Here is a 17,876-nt window from a genome sequence, read left to right as displayed (position 1 = left end):
TATTCATCTGGTGGAATTCCACCTCGCCAACCTCCACCTTCTTTTGGTGCGCAGGGGAGAAGATGTTCGACATCGACAGCGGCAGGGACGCCCCCCTCCAAGCCCCGCCCTCCGAGCACTACACCATCGTCTTCAACACCTTTGTCCTGATGCAACTTTTTAACGAGATCAACGCCCGCAAGATCCACGGCGAAAGGAATGTCTTCGACGGCATCTTCAACAACCCCATCTTCTGCAGCATCGTCTTCGGCACCTTCGTCATCCAGGTGCGTAGGCTTCCGACCACCGCCGCCACGCACACACAGAACGCCTCTTATCGTTGCTCTCGTCCCGCAGATCGTCATCGTGCAGTTCGGAGGCAAGCCGTTCAGCTGCGTGGCTCTCAACATTGACCAGTGGCTGTGGTGCACCTTCTTGGGCTTCGGGTCCCTGCTGTGGGGGCAGGTGAGACCATGTGACATCTTTTGTGTGACACAACACTGCCCCCCTGTGTTGGAACCGGTGCAGTGCTCCCCTTTCAATACCGATATCATTGACATGAATACGGACTTCTTCCAGGTCATCTCCTCCATACCCACCAGCCGCCTAAAGTTCCTGAAGACAGCAGGACACGGCACCCAGAAGGAGGAGATCCCCGACGAGGAGCTGGAGGAGCTGGAAGACATGGACGAGATCGACCACGCCGAGCGGGAGCTCCGTCGCGGTCAGATCCTCTGGTTCCGCGGCCTGAACCGTATCCAGACTCAGGTAAAGAACCGAGGGAGTAGTTCCTCCTGGAACACCATGCCCCCCTCCCCCCTCCCCAACACGGGAAGCAAAAGCCATAAAGTCCTTAACGCTCAGGTTGCTCTTGCAGGGGCACTCTTAAAGAACCTAGAATTTACCGCTGATCGGAAAGAATTATGTCTACGAGATGTTCCATCCTGGTCACTCAGCTGTTCTCCTTTTTTTCTCCTCTCTTAACAAATCAAGTTCTGTTCTGATTTCACTTTTCTCTGTCTTCTCTCTCTCTTTCTCTCTTCCTGGTCTGGCTGTCGTTTGTATCTCCTCTGGGCGTTCTGCTGTCATGCTGTCTGGTTCTTTGCAGATGGATGTAGTCAGTGCGTTCCAGAGCGGAACTTCCTTTCAGGGGGCTCTGAGGCGGCAGGCCTCCAACTCCAGCCAACAACAGCAGCACGATGTAACCAATGTTTCTAGCCCTACACATGTAGCCTTTACCACCTCCTCCTCCTCCACCTCCTCCTCCAACACCACCTCTACTACTTCTCCTCCTACTACCACCAACAACAACAACAACACCACCACCGCTGCCACCAACTCCGCTTCTGACGCTGTGGGGTGTGAGTGTGTGTTCTCCTCTCGTGCATGAGACGTCTCCTCGACTTCCTCTCTTTCTCTCTATACCTCTCTCTCTCTCGTTCTCTCGCTCACCTAACGTCATGCTTCTTCCTAATGTTTTCTACCAACCAACAAAAAGGCACCCACATCCTCCCATCAAGCTTGGATGACACCGCTCTTCTTATCTATGTTGCCATGTGACCAGGCGGCTAACGGCGTGGAGATGTTGATTTCTCTGTGTCATCACTTTGTCTTATGTTCTGCTTCTGCTTGGAGTGTTTTTGACTGTGATTAATAATACGGGAGGGGGAGGGGCGGGGTTGTGTGCATTTTCCTGTTTGACAAAAAAAAAAAAAGTGATGTTCTGGATTGAGCAGGTTGTGTCTGCTGCAGTATGTGCCCCCCTACACCCCTGCCCCCATCCCCCTATCCCCAAACCCCGCCCACCACCACCACCACCAGTGTGTAGCGCTCATGGGTCTTTTTTGTGGCGGCGCTGTAGTCGTTTTTGAGTATACGCCCATGGACACACTGTTAGATTCCAAAAAATGGCAGTGGGGGGTGTCGGCGTCCACGTCCCCGTCCGCGTGTGGATGATGAGGATCAGCATCCTTGTGACGCTTTTCTCTTTTGCAGATCTTCCCATCGGGGACCACATGAGAAGATCTTTATGGAGCCCAGCTAGAACTGTAGAATTCATGTTTTTACAGGCTCAGAATAACTCCTCTTCCCATTCCAGGTCCAGTCCTGTCCTGAAGTGTGTGTGTGTGTGTGTGTGTGTGTAGTTGTGCGTTTGTTCGAATCCCACTGACCCGCCACGTGTTCTCCTTCAGATTCAGTGAAATGTGTCATGGGTGTCATGGGCTATACTCAAATGGTTTGCTGCCGTTAGAGCACCAGGTAGCACATGCTATGCATGGGTCTTCACTATCGGCTCTCCTTTGTGACCTTTGACCTACCTGTGGCATTTTTGTTTACTTATTGACTTGCCAACCAGCTTGTGGACATGCTTGGCTGCCGCAGATTTTCTTTTCTTTCTTTTTTTTTGTTGTTGTTGTTGTTTCAACACCAAAAAAAACGCTTCCGACTGACCATCTGTCTCAAGCCACGCCCCCTTTCCCAACCCCCCCCTCGCTCTTCTGTCCCCTGTCCTCTCTCTTTCCTGTCTCCTCTTGTCTTCTGTCTCCTCTGTCTTCTCTTCTAAGCATGTCCAGCACCTCTTAGGCCTCCTTCTTCTTCTTCTTTTGCATTTTGGTTCATGAGACCCGGGCCTCCCACGGAGCGTTTTGGAGTGACGTACTAGCACCCTACTCACTCACGAGCACGCTCCTTTTGGGTTTGAGCGCTCCGACACACGCCCCAGCAACGCCGCCACCAAGTGGACCTCGGTGCCATTAAAGCCAGAGTCCTTAAAGAAGGTTCCCACTTGGTGTGTTGCTGCAGGCCAGTAGACGAGGTTGCACGTGTCTCCCAAAGCCACGCCCCCTTCACTGACGAGGCCACTAAAAAGCCACCGCTCATTGACCCTCGGTTCCGATACCATCCAGGTGAGCGTACACGTCCATGCACTCGTCTCTAAAAGCGTGTTCTCCCCCCCTACCCCCTTGCAGATCCGGGTGGTGAACGCATTCCGCAGCTCCATCTCCCTCTATGAGGGCCTGGAGAAGCCCGAGTCGCGGAGCTCCATCCACAACTTCATGACCCACCCGGAGTTTCGGATAGAGGACTCGGAGCCCCACATCCCCCTCATAGACGACACGGACGCCGAGGACGACGCCCCCACCAAGCGCAACTCGGCCACTCCCCGCAACACCACGCCCACGCCGCCCTCACCGGCCTCCGCCTCGCCCGTCCCCGCCGTCGCCGTGGTGCCGCTCTCGCCCTCCCCGAACCAGAACAATAACGCCGTGGAGAGCGGCAACCACCTCCATCCCGGGGGCACCAAAGCGGGGGGCGCCGCCCTGCCCGGCAGCCCCCTACACAGCCTGGAGACCTCCCTTTGATCAGAAAGCACGCCCACCTCTCCTGCAAGGCACCTTACCACTTTTCTACACCAGGGACAGCGATGGGGGGTTTTGGGGCCTGGGAGGGGGTGGCTGCGCCCGGACTAACTTTGGGAGGAATGTAACGGCTTGTGTGGATGCTTTGCTCTTCTTCTCTTCGGTTCTTCTTAACACAGCCTCCGCGCCAGGACTCTGCCCCCTGCCGCCCCCCCTTTACCCTCCAACCCCCCCCACCACTCTGCCCCCGCCCCTCTTGGCTTTGGTTAGTCTGGCTCACAACAAGGCGTGATTATAAACTCTTGATTGAAAGTGACCTGTTTTTCTTCTTCTTCTTCTTCTGGATAGAATGATTTGACTTGCAAAGAAGAGGAGGCGCTCCTCCTGGCTCGGACGCGCGACCTTTTAGCTTCTCTTCATCTCGACGGTGTTGTATATTTAGCTCTTCGGCCCTCGCTCACACTCGACTCATTTCTGCTCCGTTTGGCTGTTAATATTTTTGACTTATTTATGTTTGATGGAGGAAAAAAAAAGCAGGTCTGTTTACAAAGTTTGTAGATACTTTTTTTTCTGTTTGTAGGCAAAAGAGCTTCCTGATGTATGATGCAGAAAACTGGGACAGAATTTAAAAAAAGAAGAAAAAAAAAAAAAAACCGAGAGGATTATTTCAGATACTGCTGTATTTTCAGGACAAAATGGGTGTTTCTATTGAAACTTAAGTATTTTTGCCTGCAAGTTTTATTTGTTATATATTTGTAGATAAATATAGAAACTTCTAGCCAAACCAATAAACACTAAGTCTTGTACAGAGAGAGGAGGTCCACCCGGCCTGAAGCGTCAGAACCACACGTTCGAGGCCTCCATGTTGCTATGAATATTTACTCTCGTTTCCATGTGCACAAAACCTTCCTGAAAAACTTTTTCTTCATTCATTCACTTTGTGTTCAGAGATTTCCACACGTTGAAAGCTTCTCAAAAAAAAAGGGAATCCAGGAGGTGGGGGGTTCTAAAGTGGGGGGGGGGATATTTAGCAAGCATCACCTCTTCCACAAGTGGACAAAAAGGGAAAGTTTATGCACATTCTTGAGCTTGTTTCGATGTCATTTTTTGCACACGAGTGGCTAATTATTTATTAATCAGACAAAAACGTGAATGTGCCTTGGCTTTAGTCCATGTTGAAGCTTTGGTCCAGTCGCTTATTTACCTGATGAAACCCTGCAGATGCTTGCTAGATGTAACCCCCCCTCTGCTCAGTTTTATGGTTTCATTCACGTAGTTCGTCACCCCTGCCTTCCCATTGGAGAACATTTGTTCTTAGATTTAAAGCAGGAACCTTGTGTATTCCGTGCTTCTTATACTCCCACACACACCGGGACACCGGTTTTGGACACCTGATGTACTGGAATCACTACAAAAAAAAAATTGGACGTGCATTTTTTTCTTTTTTTAAGAATAAAGACGACGCATACACTGGCATCTATCTGCACAGGGTACTTTATTTCCTAGCAAGAGTTTTGATACAAACCATTGAAGACAAATTTGTATTTTTATGAAACTGATGAGACCTTTCATCGTACTCACACCGTTTTTTGGAGGATTTGACACAGCGGGGGAGGGGTTTTGGCCACTAAAATAAATGTGTGTTCTGGAACATTCATCTCAGGGTGCAAATAGGCATGATGGGGAGAGAACAGGCCTCATTGTTTTTCTTTTTTTGTCACCACGTTTGGTTGTTTTGGTGGCGTCACATCCTGGCGGTCCTCACCCTTGGAGGCCCCGTGGATGTGGAAAGGAGCCCCCGTGTTGGACTGAAAGGAGCTTGTCTGTTTGTTTGATGCATATGACAAAAATAGCAGCTAGGAGTGGTGAAGAAATCTGAGAAATACAAACGGAATCCATACGAGGGGTTTGTTCTGTAGCTTCTTCCTGTCAGGGGAATGAATGTTTTTTTTTTTCCATCTGTTTTATGGATCATCATTTTTTTTATCTTTTAACATTTGGAAATAAAAGTACTTCATGTCTGTTTATCTTGAGCATTTTAAATGGATATCGTGATTGGATTTACATTTGAAACTTGTCGAGTAATGTGTATGGTTTTTAAAAATAAAAATGTATTTAGCCTATGTGCGGGGCCCGCTCTTCATTTAAGAAGCCACAACTTGCAGCAACACCAAGAAGAGGAAAAGCAACTTCCTATTTCTAACTTAAAAAATAACCGCCCTTCGGAGGTCAGGGCACTTTACTTTGTAGTATTTTTATGTTTAAATATTGAGCGATACACAGTAACAAAGGTCAGTGTGTTGTGATGAGGCAAAGGCCAATACAGAGGATTACCCAATGGTAATATATAGCTCTATTTCAAGCATTACCACTTTTTTGTATATAAAATGTGTAAAACTACTGAAAAACCTAGAGAATAATTCATATATTTTTGTGTTCTGTTTTTCACAATTTGATGATAACTATTGAGAAACGGTTATGATTGCATTGTAGGGTATAATTCTAGACAGCTGGACCGCTAGAGGGCAGTAAGTGTTTTTTCACTTCTTTGTGGTGCCTGACACCCCGAATGATCATAGCTCGTGCAAGCAAACAAGAAGCCGCACTCTGGTTGCATAACCATTGGGCGACATTAAGTGACAATTGGGAGAAAGACATCAAAAATATATTATGAAACACATACACTGACATTGTTAGAGCCATGATAGTCGAATTGATATGAAATTATTTTAAGGCTAAACCGTGAGAAGGAACAAAGCTGGAACGTGAGCAGAGTGAGACGTAGTTTCATTCTGCCTATCTCTGCACTTCCTGTAGCTGCAGCCATGGAAGCTAATCACAGTTCGAAGGTCTTCTCCTGACTGCGTGCGGCGTTTTGTGTGAGTTTTAAACCCTAAATATGTCTATATTATATGTCTCCCCGAAAATACACAAACCATAAACATATACTTGGTCGTTTAGGGCTGCTGTTTTGTTTAAAGTTACTAACCATGCCACTGAAATCGATGTGATTTTAAGCTAGCATGTATGCTAGCAGTCCCAGTGATAAAATAGAGGTAAAAGCACAACACATTTGACTTGTAATGTTGTTTTAGAGGAGGCAGATATGACTCGCCACCGTCTATAAACCCTCCACGATGAAAGAGTGGTGGATACACGTCTCTTTGATCTGCATTCCGCTGCTAGCCGTCTACCTGTACATCCCGCCGCCTCAGCTGTCACCTGCGCTGCATAAGTGGCACAATGGCGGCCGAGTGTTCGCGTTCAGAGGCAGCAACATCTTCTACAGAGGTAAGGGGCCACAATGACCACTGCAAAATGGCATTTTGTAACTGTTGTGTGTTTTGGTTTGAGTTTGAGTTTATTTCACATGAACACGATACACTTTAAACATCAACCATAGTTCAATTGTACCGTTTTGTGTTCCGGGTACACGGACACACACCTGAATTCAATGTATGTGTAAGCTAATTATGTGACGCCCTTACTTTGGTACCCCCACATGATGTGCTGTTATTTTGAAGGCCGGAAAAGTGTGTTTAGGTAGCTTGTAAGAAATGAGTGAAGAGACGAGCGTCGAAAATAACACATAAATCAACACATAAATAACACATAAGTCACATAAATAGCTTACATATGTATTTAATGTTGGGGTGATTGTTGAATTAAACATATCAATAACACGTTTCTTGCTGGAGATGCTAAAAAAAACATGCTAGGCTAATGAGGATCATTCAAACCCAAAGTATAACAGCAGCTACTTTCAACTGATACGCCATCTTGGATCAAAGTAAACAAAAAACAATGACATCGAACATGACAGCACTAAGTATTGAAGTCCGTTTCCGTCACTGAAAAAAAATATCCCAACGGTAAATCGAAATTACGAGATAAAAAAATCGAAATTACGAGATAGAAAGTCGAAATTTTGAGAAAAAGTCGAAATTATGAGTTACCAACTGCGCATGTGCCGCAGGTGCCGCAGGTGCCGCCTTTTTCAGTCGTCTTCGTCACTTGGCAAAAATGGCTTGACAGTTATGAACAGCCATACCACTTTTTTATTATTTCGACCTTTGTGAAGAAAAAGCGGTAGAAAATGAATGAATGAATGAATGCCTCAAAAAAATTATAATGTGCGTTTGCTTGGACTTTTATGGGCTCATTTCATGTTACGTGTTTCTGCTGCCCCCCAGTGGCCATGTTACTCATTGCAAGTGTTTCTCTCTTCCCCTCATTCCAGACTCTCATGGCGCTTTAGGGAGCTCAGACGTCGTCGTCCTTCTCCACGGCTTCCCCACCTCCAGCTATGACTGGAATAAGGTCAGATAAAAAAAAAAACAAAACAAAAAAACCTTGAGGGTGTTTTTGTTCAATTCCCTGTGTGTAACAGATTTGGGAGCCACTCACTCAACGCTTCAACCGCGTCATCGCGTTGGACTTCCTGGGCTTCGGCTTCAGTGATAAGCCAGTGAGTTAGCTAAATGGTCAAGATGTTCGAGTACCTTCCATCTTTAACAGTCACGTTGTCATTTTGCTTAGAGACCGCACAGGTACTCCATCTTTGAGCAAGCCACCGTGGTGGAAGCCCTGGTGGCCCACTTAGGTCTGGCCAATCAGCGCGTCAACCTGGTGTCACATGACTATGGCGACACGGTGGCGCTTGAGCTGCTCTACAGGTGTGTTTGGTCATATCATGTAAACCAGGGGTCTCAAACTCAATTTACCTGGGGGCCACTGGAGCTAGGGTCTGGGCGAGACTGGGCGGCATTAGGTTTTCCAAAAAAAAAAAAATGCATTTATTAAAAACAGAAAAATATACAAACTTTTTCAGTGCTTTGGTTCTGATTTTCTACAATAAAAGCTCTGATAAAACATAAATTTTTATTTTTCTGCACAAAATAAGATGAAAAATAAATCAAAACAAATCAAGAATAAAGAAAATCAATCAATCAGTAATAAATAAATATAATGATAATAATAAAACGGCAAATAATAAAAACTTAGGAAACCCCATAGTTGGTGGGTTGACAAATTATTTTTTTCAGATTAAAATTAAAACACATGTCATGTTTTGTAGACATGACAAAACACGACTATAGTCACATTTATACTTTTTTTATTTACAACATATTGCGCAACTGCAGGGTCTTGAGACACATGCTAACTCGCAAACTAGAGAGCTAGCGACCTAAACGGTAGCCTTCAAGTCATTTCCTATAAACTTAAATAGCCAAAAACTTACCACTTCCACACGGATAGGGAGGATAACTATTAAGTTATTTAACCTTTAACATGAACATTAATCAAACGTAATAATTTTTTTTAACATTAAACTTTCATATCAAGGCGGGGGCCTCAAACTAGTGTCCTGCGGGCCACATTTGGCCCGTGGGCCGCCTGTTTGAGACCACTGATGTAAACATATCTAATAATATAACATATAGAGTTAGAATGCTAGTCCTTTAGGCCTAAACGTCTAAGGTTCCTCATGCTCAGGAAGTGCTACCTGACCGTTTTGTCTTTCGGACAGGAGCGACCAGAACCGCATGGGTCACCTGACCATCAACAGCCTGTGTCTCTCCAACGGAGGTGTGTTGCCACGTTCTGAAATGTTGCGATTCGCTGTTGTGACCCGCTTCTCCTGGCGATCCCGACAGGCATATTTCCAGAAACCCACCACCCTCGCCTGCTGCAGATGGTCAGTCCCGTTATAGCTCTGCCCCAAAGGGGTTAAACTGGGTCGCGGTCGTTGATGAGACGGTGTCTCAGCGAGATCCATTTTGTCTCCCCAAAGCTCCTCAAGGACTCCAGTTTCCTGGCTCCGGTCCTGATGCGTCTCACCAACTACATGGTCTTCCAGAAGGGGTCGGTCCCGGTCAAGGTGGATGTCTCTTTAATTTAACTCGGCGTAAAACTCGCTTTGTGTTTCTGCACGGCACGGCTAGGCTCGGCGAGGTGTTTGGGCCGTACACGCAACCCACAGACGCTGAATTCTGGGACATGTGGACAGGTCTGCGCTACAATGATGGCAACCTGGTTTTGGACAGGTACTCCTCATGTGTACTTGTACAAATATGACCTGTTTTAAATACCATGTCTTTAATCAGTGTTCTGCAGTACATCAACCAGAGGTTAAAGCACAGAGAGAGATGGGTCGGCGCCCTCACGTCCACCGCCGTCCCGTGTAAGTGCCAACACGACCTCATTCACTGTAAAGCGAACGACTCCGTAGCTAATAGTTTGGGATGTAAAGTACACGTACATTACAAGCAACACCCCAGCCATCACATTGGCGCCAGTGTTCTAGTTTGGACACCCCCACCCTGCTATCTGACTCCGCCCTCACTCGGTGTCTTGACCATGCCACCCTGCTATCCAGCACACCCTCCTTTTCCTGTCTGATCCCGCCCTCCATCTTGTCTTTCAGTGCACATGATCTACGGCCCCCTGGATCCCGTCAACCCTCATCCCCACTTCATCCGTCTTTACCAGTGAGTACCTCCTCCTACCTCCATGTTTGACAAACTTTAGTTAGATTTCTATATTTTATAATAATTTCATATATTCATGCTACTTTACTTAGGTAAGGTGTTAGAGTTCCACTATCACTTCTAAGTAGTACCTACTGTTAGCAGACCTATTAGATGTTACCACTATGGCTTGTATACTAATAGGTTTGCTGTGTGTAGGTACTACTTAGATGTTACCAATATAACTTGTATACCAAGTACTTACACACAGCAGACCTATTAGTATACAAGCCATAATGGCAACATCTAATAGGTCTGTTGTAGTACCTACAAACAACAGACCTATTAGATGTTACCACTATGGCTTGTATATAATAGGTCTGCTGTGTGTAAGTACTACTACTCCTACTTAGTATACAAGTTATATTGGCAACATCTAAGTAGTGTCTACACACAGCAGACCTATTAGTATACAAGCCATAGTGGTAACATCTAATAGGTCTATTGTCTGTAGGTACTACTTACTTCTACTACTTAGATGTTTCCACTATAACTTGTGTACCAAGTACTTACACACAGCAGACCTATTAGTATACAAGCCATAATGGCAACATCTAATAGGTCTGTTGTCTGTAGGTCGCTACACTTACTACTTAGTACACAAGTTATAGTGGCAACATCTAAGTAGAAGTAGTAAGTAGTACCTACAGACAATAGACCTATTAGATGTTACCACTATGGCTTGTATACTAATAGGTCTGCTGTGTTGTAAGTACTTAGTATACAAGTTATATTGGCAACATCTAAGTAGTACCTACACACAGCAAACCTATTAGTATACAAGCCATAGTGGTAACATCTAATATGTCTATTGGTAGGTTGTCTGTAGGTACTACTACGCCATTTGTCTCCGCTGTCTTTAGGGGTTACTTCGATGTTGTCACTATAACTTGTATACCAAGTACCTACAGCCAACAGACCTATTAGATGTTGCCATTATGGCTTGTATAATAGGTCTGCTGTGTGTAGGTACTACTACTTAATATACAAGTTATAGTGTAGCAACATCTAAGTAACCCCTAAAGACAGCAGAGACGTGTTAGGTGGAGTACCTTAGACAGTGTACCTTTAACGGTGTCCACTGTGGTTCCTGCAGGCAGCTGGTGCAGCGGTCAACCATCAGCGTTCTCGATGAGCACATCAGCCACTACCCTCAGCTGGAAGACCCCACTGGCTTCCTCAATGCTTACTTTAATTTCATTCACTCATTCTGAGCCCACCATCAGTAAAGTTTTGTACAGAAAGGTTTGTTGTAGTCTCAGTTTATGGGTTAACATTTTAGAACAGCATAGAAGATTAAGTAGCAAGTCAAGAGGGGGTGTGTCTTCAGCCCACCGACGCCAGGATAACATCGACGACGGTCTCCTCGTTGCTGCGGACGGTCACCTGCATCGTGACGCCATCGGCCAGAGCAAGACGAGCGCGGACCAGCGTGTCATGACCTCCTCGGAAAACACCTGAGAAAAGGAGAAGAGCCGTAAGTTCAAGTTCTTCTACAGCAAACACAAACAGTGTTGGATTGTGAAGAGAGGGAACCTACCAGCGAGGAAGAGGACGTGTGAGTTCTTGTTTTCCGGGACTTTATCCGAGCGTTCACATGGCTGCATTCCCAGGAAGTTGACGATGTTACTCACAGCCTCTGCAAGAAGACAAAATGGAGTTGAGCGCCAACTTAAGCCAGAAGTCACATGGACGGTGGAGACAATCGTACCATCCAAAGTCCGTACGGACGCCAAGGCAAACGTCTCCTCCTTCTCAAAGTCATCTCCCACTTCTTCCCAAGCTGCTCCAAAGTTCGGCTTGAGAACCTTCTGGATGTGGTCTGCCACCGTCACTTCCAGGTCTTCCAGCTGAGGAAGAGGACAAGACAAGAATGAGAGGAAGCAAGAATGAAAAACCAAGATGGCGTGCGCGTCCACACTTACCACGTACTCATCGTCATAGCCGTCATCGTCAGGCTCTCCTGTGTTTGGGTCACAGTCTCGGACCAGGTACTTCAGTGTGCAGCTGAAGGTGCACGACACTGTGGACCGCAGAGGACCGTTATTCCAATGAAGTCTGTGTACATCCGGTATTCATGCCGGACGTTCCTACCGGCTGTGGGGTCGTCGTCGGGCAATCCCACCAGCGTGTAGCACGATCCGGGTTGGCTGTACGGGAGACTGGCGGCCGGAATGTACTGTAGCACCTCATAGGACTCCGATGGCTCCATTTGCACCAACACCTGGCACGCCAAGGAATACGTTTAGTGTCCCATCCCGGGAATGTTCAGTTACTGAGGGTGGGCGGCAACCTTCTGCAGGAGCTGGTCGTTTAGGGTGTTGGTGCAGTCGAACTGGAACACCATGTGCCTGGCGAAGGTGTGCTTGATGCACCGCACCACATATTCCGTCTCGGCCTCTGTTAGCTGCACCGGCTCGGCCGACTTGAAGAGCGGACCCAGGCCCTTGAACTCTGGAATGGACGCCAGTTGTTCTGTGGAGATAAAAAAAAAAAAGCGTTGATGGCTGAACAAAGCCGAAGCGTTAAAACGATCCCTGGAAAAGCAAGCTGTACCTTGATAGATGTCCTGGCGTGAGGGCGCCAACTTCTCTGGCAGCTTACTGGTCGCCATAGGAGCCATTTCTGGAAAACATTCCATGTCAAACATCTCCTGGGCGGTCGGCATTTAACCACATTATGCAGCCTACCTGTTTTCTGTTCTGTGATGGGCGCGGTGGCCAGAGGGACGGTCTTCATGTCGAAGGGCTTCTCCGAAGGCTCCAAGGTGTACTGGTGCAACGCCTTCTCCAGGCCGGGGACGGACACGGACATACCTGGACACAGCAGCGCTAGCGATGAAGGCTTGGAGGAGGAAGACCGCGCCATGGAGTTAAGCCCGTTGGTGGTGCTCACTGTTGAAGATGTACGCGGCGTTCAGGGCCTTCTGTTTCTGCTGCAGCACATTCATGAAGAACGTCGCTCGGTCACGCACTTCGTCGTCGCTGTCCATCATGCACCTGCAAGCACAATCGGAATTCCCGACATTCCCGTGCAAAACTAAGCGTCAAGAAGAGGAATACCTCTGCATCAGGACGAGAACGCTTGGCAGCAGGTCGTCATTTTGGGCACCAAACTTGGCTAAAGCGCTGACGGCGGCTGAGGAAGCAAAGATGGAAGCCATGTTTCAGTTGAAGGAGTGGAATCGGCAGAGGAACCAGCCAAAGCACGCCCACCTGCTCGGACAGCCTCGCTCTCCAGGACCACGCGGTTGAAGATGAAGCGGATGTACTTGGAGGGTTGGGGGGTGCGGGGGCCCTCTTTGCCCAGCAGGTGCAGGATCTTGGTGGCCAGCACCGTGTGCTCGCAGTCCTCGATGAACTCGCACAGGTGGGCCAAGCCCGTCTCTTTGCTCTCCGGGTTCTCCTCGATGATGCTGATGATGCAGTCCACGATGGCACGTTTGTACTCAAAGCCGCCCTGTGGGAATGTTTAAAATAAAAAATGCTTTCACCTTCGAGTCAAAACATGGGTTTGCTTGCTCGTCTTACGTCATCTCTCAGCATGTTGGACAGGAAGTTCATCATGACGCCGTGCTTCCTGGGATACTTCTGACACAACGCACTGATGGCCTGCACCACCACCACCTACAACAACAACAATAAGCTCTCCTACAGCGTCAAACGTTCCCATGTCAAAGCATCCCCAGAGTCTGACCTTGAACTCATCGGAGATCTCGGAGACGAAGGAGGAGATCTGCTTCATGAGTCGGTCCACGCTGCTCTCGCTGCCCGTCTTCAGCAACGTGGTGATGGCCAGAGTGGCGATGCTTCGGTTGGAGTCGGTGATCAGGTTCTCCAGGTCCAGGTTGCATGCCGTCACGGCCGATGGATGCTTCATCGCCACCTGGTGGACGTAGGAGGAACCATAGTATGACATTGGAACCGTTTCTAGCAAACTAAACATCTACTCACTCCTAGCAAGATGATGTGCTGATCTAATGCCTTTCCGCTGAACTGCAGGGGTTTACAAATTGCACTTTGGGGGCATTTTATACAAAACTGGAAAATTAAGTTGGGGGGGGGGGGGGGGGGGGACTTAGAAATATGCCAATATTTCACTGCTGTGTTTTTGTGTAATGACAAAGGAAGTCTATCTAAAGTCTAAATATTATGAGATGAAAATTTACAAAGATTATTTAAGATACTTGAAATATTCATTTGAACATGCATCAGATTACAATTGAATGCATCCCATGATCAGTTCCCAGTTCCACATGTCCAAAAGGAGTAGGAAGAAGCAAAGCTTATTAAATCCTACCCCTCCATCTGGTACTTTTAAAAAGAGCCAATAATTGTTAGTCCAGTGAAGGCATCATGCCGTGTGTGTAATATTAAAGTGGCTAAGTCGTATTCTATCATTGGTGACTATGTGGCCCTCCCTGGGAAGTTTGGACACTAACCTATTTAATGTGCAAGACAAGATGTATCAAAGTGCCTCCACTTCCTTCAAATTTCTGTAACTGGTTGGGGGGGGGGGGGTGTTACCTTGTTGAGGGTCCTGACGGCAGCGTATCTCAGTGCAGCTTTGGGTGAACTGCAGAAGAGCTGCAAAACTGGAGGGAAGACAGAATTCCTGGTGAGTCAAACACGGACAGGATCAACTGGATCGTGTTCCTACAAACCGGAGACGGCGGGGGCCAGCTCCCTGGCCGTGCAGTTCGGCATGTGCACGATGGCAGAGGCGGCCTCGTAGACCACCATCTCGTTCTTGTTCCTCAGGCAGCTCTCGATGAAGTCAAACAAGGGGCTGTCGTGGCTGCGGACACAGCGGGTCGCCCTATTAATGGACGCAAGAGGGCGAGGGCGAGTCATCCCGGGCGGCCTTACCTCGCTTCCGTCTCGTCCAAAAGTTTGCTGGCGATCCTGATGAGCATGCAGTAGGCGAACGGCGACTTGAGGCCCGACTTGGTGAACTTGTTGAGCATCTTGGTGACGGCAAGACGATCATTCTTCCTCAGGTGATACAACAGGCCGAGAGCGTGGTACTGGGGGGGGCGACAAACACAAACGCTGGCTCAACACGACCGTCTTATATCTTTTTTTAATATTTTTATCTTATATTTGACTTCTTTGGTTGAGAAAGGGAATCGAGTGCATCTTCAATCAGCTTCATTGATTGGGTAGGCGTGCTCATACCTGCACCATGATGTTATCGCTGGAGGCCGCCTCTTGAGCTTCATTGACCCAACGCTTCACCACGTCGTAGCTCATCTTCACCATGTGCTAACAAAATAAAACACTCCATTAAAGTTGCATTATTATGTCTTTATATTATTATTATTATTATTATTATTATTATTATGTACAAGTGGGTCTCACCAGTGAGGACACCAGCGCTGAACTGGACACACTGGGCACCTTGTCAACTATGGCCTGCTTCATGTATCTCTCTATGGCCTGAAGCATGGTGGTCTGTAGCAAGATGGCACATTTTTAGACGTATTGGGAGAACCAGGACACACAGGAAGTCGGTACGGTACGGCAGGCTGCACTTACATCAGTGATCCTGCAGAGGGCTCTGATGGCAGGTCCTCTGTAGACATCCTCCTTGCCCGTCATGTCTTTGGTCAAACTAAAGAATAAAAATGAGAAAGCTCAGAGTAGGAGCCAGCTATGTCGGGAACCTAATGTTGAATACCTGCTGGTGACGATGATGACATCCTCAGAGATGTTGGCCATCTCCTTGATAGTCAAGTAGCACATCCTTCTCAGAGTTTGCTTGATAGGTGAAAAATATGTATTAATATGTTTGCATTGCATGTATCTATCTTCTAAAACATGTGTCGACAGAAGGCCGAAGCAGGTTTTCTTTCCAAGCAGGTGATTTAATTGACAGGCTCCTTCCCTCAAACCAAAGGAGGGTTAATCGTTAAAATCACCTGCTTCTGTGACCGGCTGTGTCTCGTCCCTCGTTAGCCACGTTTACATGAGGAGTTTTTATCTTTTTAAATGACCATTCCGAAAGCAATGGTACACATGGAAAGGAATATTCCAATCGTGTGTCTACATGCGTCGCTATAATCAACCAGAATCGTCAATGGAGCATTCGCAGTAAAACGTAAACATCAACATCACGTGATACCGACTTCCTCGAGTTTTTCTTCCACTTGTTGGAATAACTCCGTATTGCCAGTTTTTCCGTTCGTCCAGTCTTGAAATTTAGTTTGAATCAAAAACAAACTTTCCTTAGCAGTCCAGTGTCGATTGCTCGCCTCCATTTTTAAAACTGAAGAACGTCTGGAGCTGCGTGTTACATCATATCTCAGCATTCGCTGAAAGAACGCACCCGGGAACAGGAAAAGATAAAGTTCAATCTTGCTAATATTTTAAAATTAAACTCGGGACATGTTTTATATAGATATGTATTTTCTTTTTTTTTTTAAATAAAACTGGACTTGTGAATGGCGTATAGAAGGGTTTAGATTATGTTCACCAACCGCCAACAAACAACAGAAGAAGAAGAACGCAGTCTGACAGCTTTCCGATTGAGCGGGTACAAGATACCTCAATCGGATTGGGGAAAGGAATATTCCACCCCTGGGAATCCGATTATATATTCATTCGCATTGGCACTTTTCTTTTTCGGAATGAGGTGTATACAAAGGTTACATTCTTTCCGTTTGAGCAAATAACCGGAATGGAATTGGAATATTTGGGTCCATGTAAACGTGGTTAGTGAAATTCAATGTAATTCTTACGTCATTTGACTGAAAAAGCCTGGTCATGGCAAAGAAGGCCTCTGTGGCTTCCGTGGTCCCAAAATGTTCCCCCTACAAAAGACATAACAGACCATGAAGCGACATTCCAATTAAAGTACACCACACTGTCCAACCTGGTTGAGAAGGTAGATGATCTTTGTGAGAATGTGGAGACATCTCCGAGGGTTAATGGGAGTCTCGTTAAAGATGCGTGCCTGTGGACATGAACATGACATATTAGGGATAAGTTTCGTTTATCAAGTCAAAATAGTAATTCATGAGCTACAGAATGGCCGACATACCTCCTGCAAAACAGCACTCTTCTCCAAGTGCTGGAAAGGGTTGGAGCCACTTCCTACGATGGAAGTAAAGCCAATTTCATTCATTTAATTGACTAGTAAAAGTACAACATCGCAATTAACATACTACATATTAATTGGGCAGCTGCTCGTGCTAATGCTAACTGAACAGCCGACGTCTTGCAGCAGACTCAATTGACGTTTTATCACCAATAACGACTCGCCGCTAAGTGATATAACACTATATACATTCACATTAAGCATTATATATCAAATTACTTTGTCATAGTTTAAGTTACGCGTACAAGTTACTCCGATAGCAGGTTCAATTTTAGCTAGTAGGTTAGCATGCTAGCAAGGTGTTAGCACGCCGTCGAGGCTCCATATTACAAGGTTTGCTTTCCGAACGGAGTCGCCATTTTAAGCTATAAAACGCTCAAATTCTTACCGGACTCCTCGTCCTTCTTGTCAAATTTTTTAATCATTCTGTGGAAGTGTCGTGCAGCACAGACGAGTTATTTTACGTGTAGCGGGTCAGAGAAAACACCTTCCACGTAGTCACAAGCCCAAGACACTTCCTGCGTACACGTCATCAAATGACTCCAGACTCCAGGCGGGGCTGTTTTTTTTTTTACCAAAAAACTTTATTTAAAATGCCGTTTACGTGCATTCATTCATTCATTTTCTACCGCTTTTCCTCACGAGGGTCGTTTATTTTTAAAAATAATTACATGTATTTTTTGTTTGGTTTTTAGTTTGTTTATTCATACATCCTTTTTATATACCCTAAAAACCGTAGCCCAAACCCCAACCCTACGAACCCTAACCTTACCCCGTAACCCAACCTAACGTACATTTGCACTGTAGTTACACTAATCTGCCACAGGGGGCATAGTTGGTCACCTAAATTTAGTTATACTAAATTGCCACAAGAGGACAGTATTGCGTTGTATTTGATATTCCTTGATAA

The 17,876-nt window shown here is 46.5% G+C and overlaps 3 protein-coding genes across 6 annotated transcripts in view; 2 read left to right on the top strand and 1 right to left on the bottom strand.

Moving 5' to 3' along the window:
• Positions 1-5,461, top strand: part of atp2b1a (ATPase plasma membrane Ca2+ transporting 1a) — a 30,926-nt gene extending 25,465 nt beyond the window's left edge. Inside the window, exons 18-22 of one of the 4 annotated variants that reach the window (XM_058076738.2) lie at positions 55-266; positions 337-444; positions 559-747; positions 1,088-1,180; positions 2,949-5,461. In XM_058076738.2, coding sequence (XP_057932721.2) covers positions 55-266; positions 337-444; positions 559-747; positions 1,088-1,180; positions 2,949-3,341 — 995 coding nt within the window. In that variant the 3' untranslated portion in view covers positions 3,342-5,461. Of the gene's footprint in view, positions 1-54; positions 267-336; positions 445-558; positions 748-1,087; positions 1,341-2,948 lie in introns of all 4 variants that reach the window. The other 3 variants (XM_078787253.1, XM_058076742.2, XM_058076741.2) reach the window with 3 other exon arrangements.
• A 592-nt stretch (positions 5,462-6,053) lies between these two features.
• mest (mesoderm specific transcript) lies at positions 6,054-11,523 on the top strand. The gene is made up of 12 exons (XM_058076746.2): positions 6,054-6,217; positions 6,434-6,629; positions 7,579-7,658; positions 7,729-7,806; positions 7,878-8,014; positions 8,869-8,927; positions 8,996-9,036; positions 9,133-9,203; positions 9,284-9,385; positions 9,446-9,522; positions 9,766-9,829; positions 10,965-11,523. Exons 2-12 carry the CDS (start codon positions 6,476-6,478, stop codon positions 11,080-11,082), a joined length of 981 nt encoding a protein of 326 aa, XP_057932729.2. The 5' UTR covers positions 6,054-6,217; positions 6,434-6,475; the 3' UTR covers positions 11,083-11,523.
• Positions 10,895-17,506, bottom strand: copg2 (COPI coat complex subunit gamma 2). The gene is made up of 24 exons (XM_058076744.2): positions 17,355-17,506; positions 16,910-16,962; positions 16,742-16,822; positions 16,608-16,679; positions 15,548-15,627; positions 15,406-15,481; positions 15,229-15,321; positions 15,046-15,132; positions 14,737-14,894; positions 14,532-14,665; positions 14,395-14,462; positions 13,565-13,753; positions 13,399-13,494; positions 13,084-13,327; positions 12,931-13,006; positions 12,764-12,867; positions 12,559-12,684; positions 12,425-12,493; positions 12,162-12,343; positions 11,963-12,092; positions 11,794-11,891; positions 11,580-11,718; positions 11,409-11,507; positions 10,895-11,325 (listed from the first exon to the last, which is right to left on the bottom strand). Exons 1-24 carry the CDS (start codon positions 17,389-17,391, stop codon positions 11,195-11,197), a joined length of 2,622 nt encoding a protein of 873 aa, XP_057932727.1. The 5' UTR covers positions 17,392-17,506; the 3' UTR covers positions 10,895-11,194.
• Positions 17,507-17,876: the final 370 nt, after the last annotated feature.

Source organism: Doryrhamphus excisus, linkage group LG2 (assembly GCF_037039965.1).
Source record: "Doryrhamphus excisus strain RoL-2023G ecotype Guam linkage group LG2, RoL_Dexc_Guam_v1.1, whole genome shotgun sequence".
NCBI lineage: Eukaryota > Metazoa > Chordata > Actinopteri > Syngnathiformes > Syngnathidae > Doryrhamphus > Doryrhamphus excisus.
This window is presented reverse-complemented; position numbering and strand designations above follow the sequence as displayed.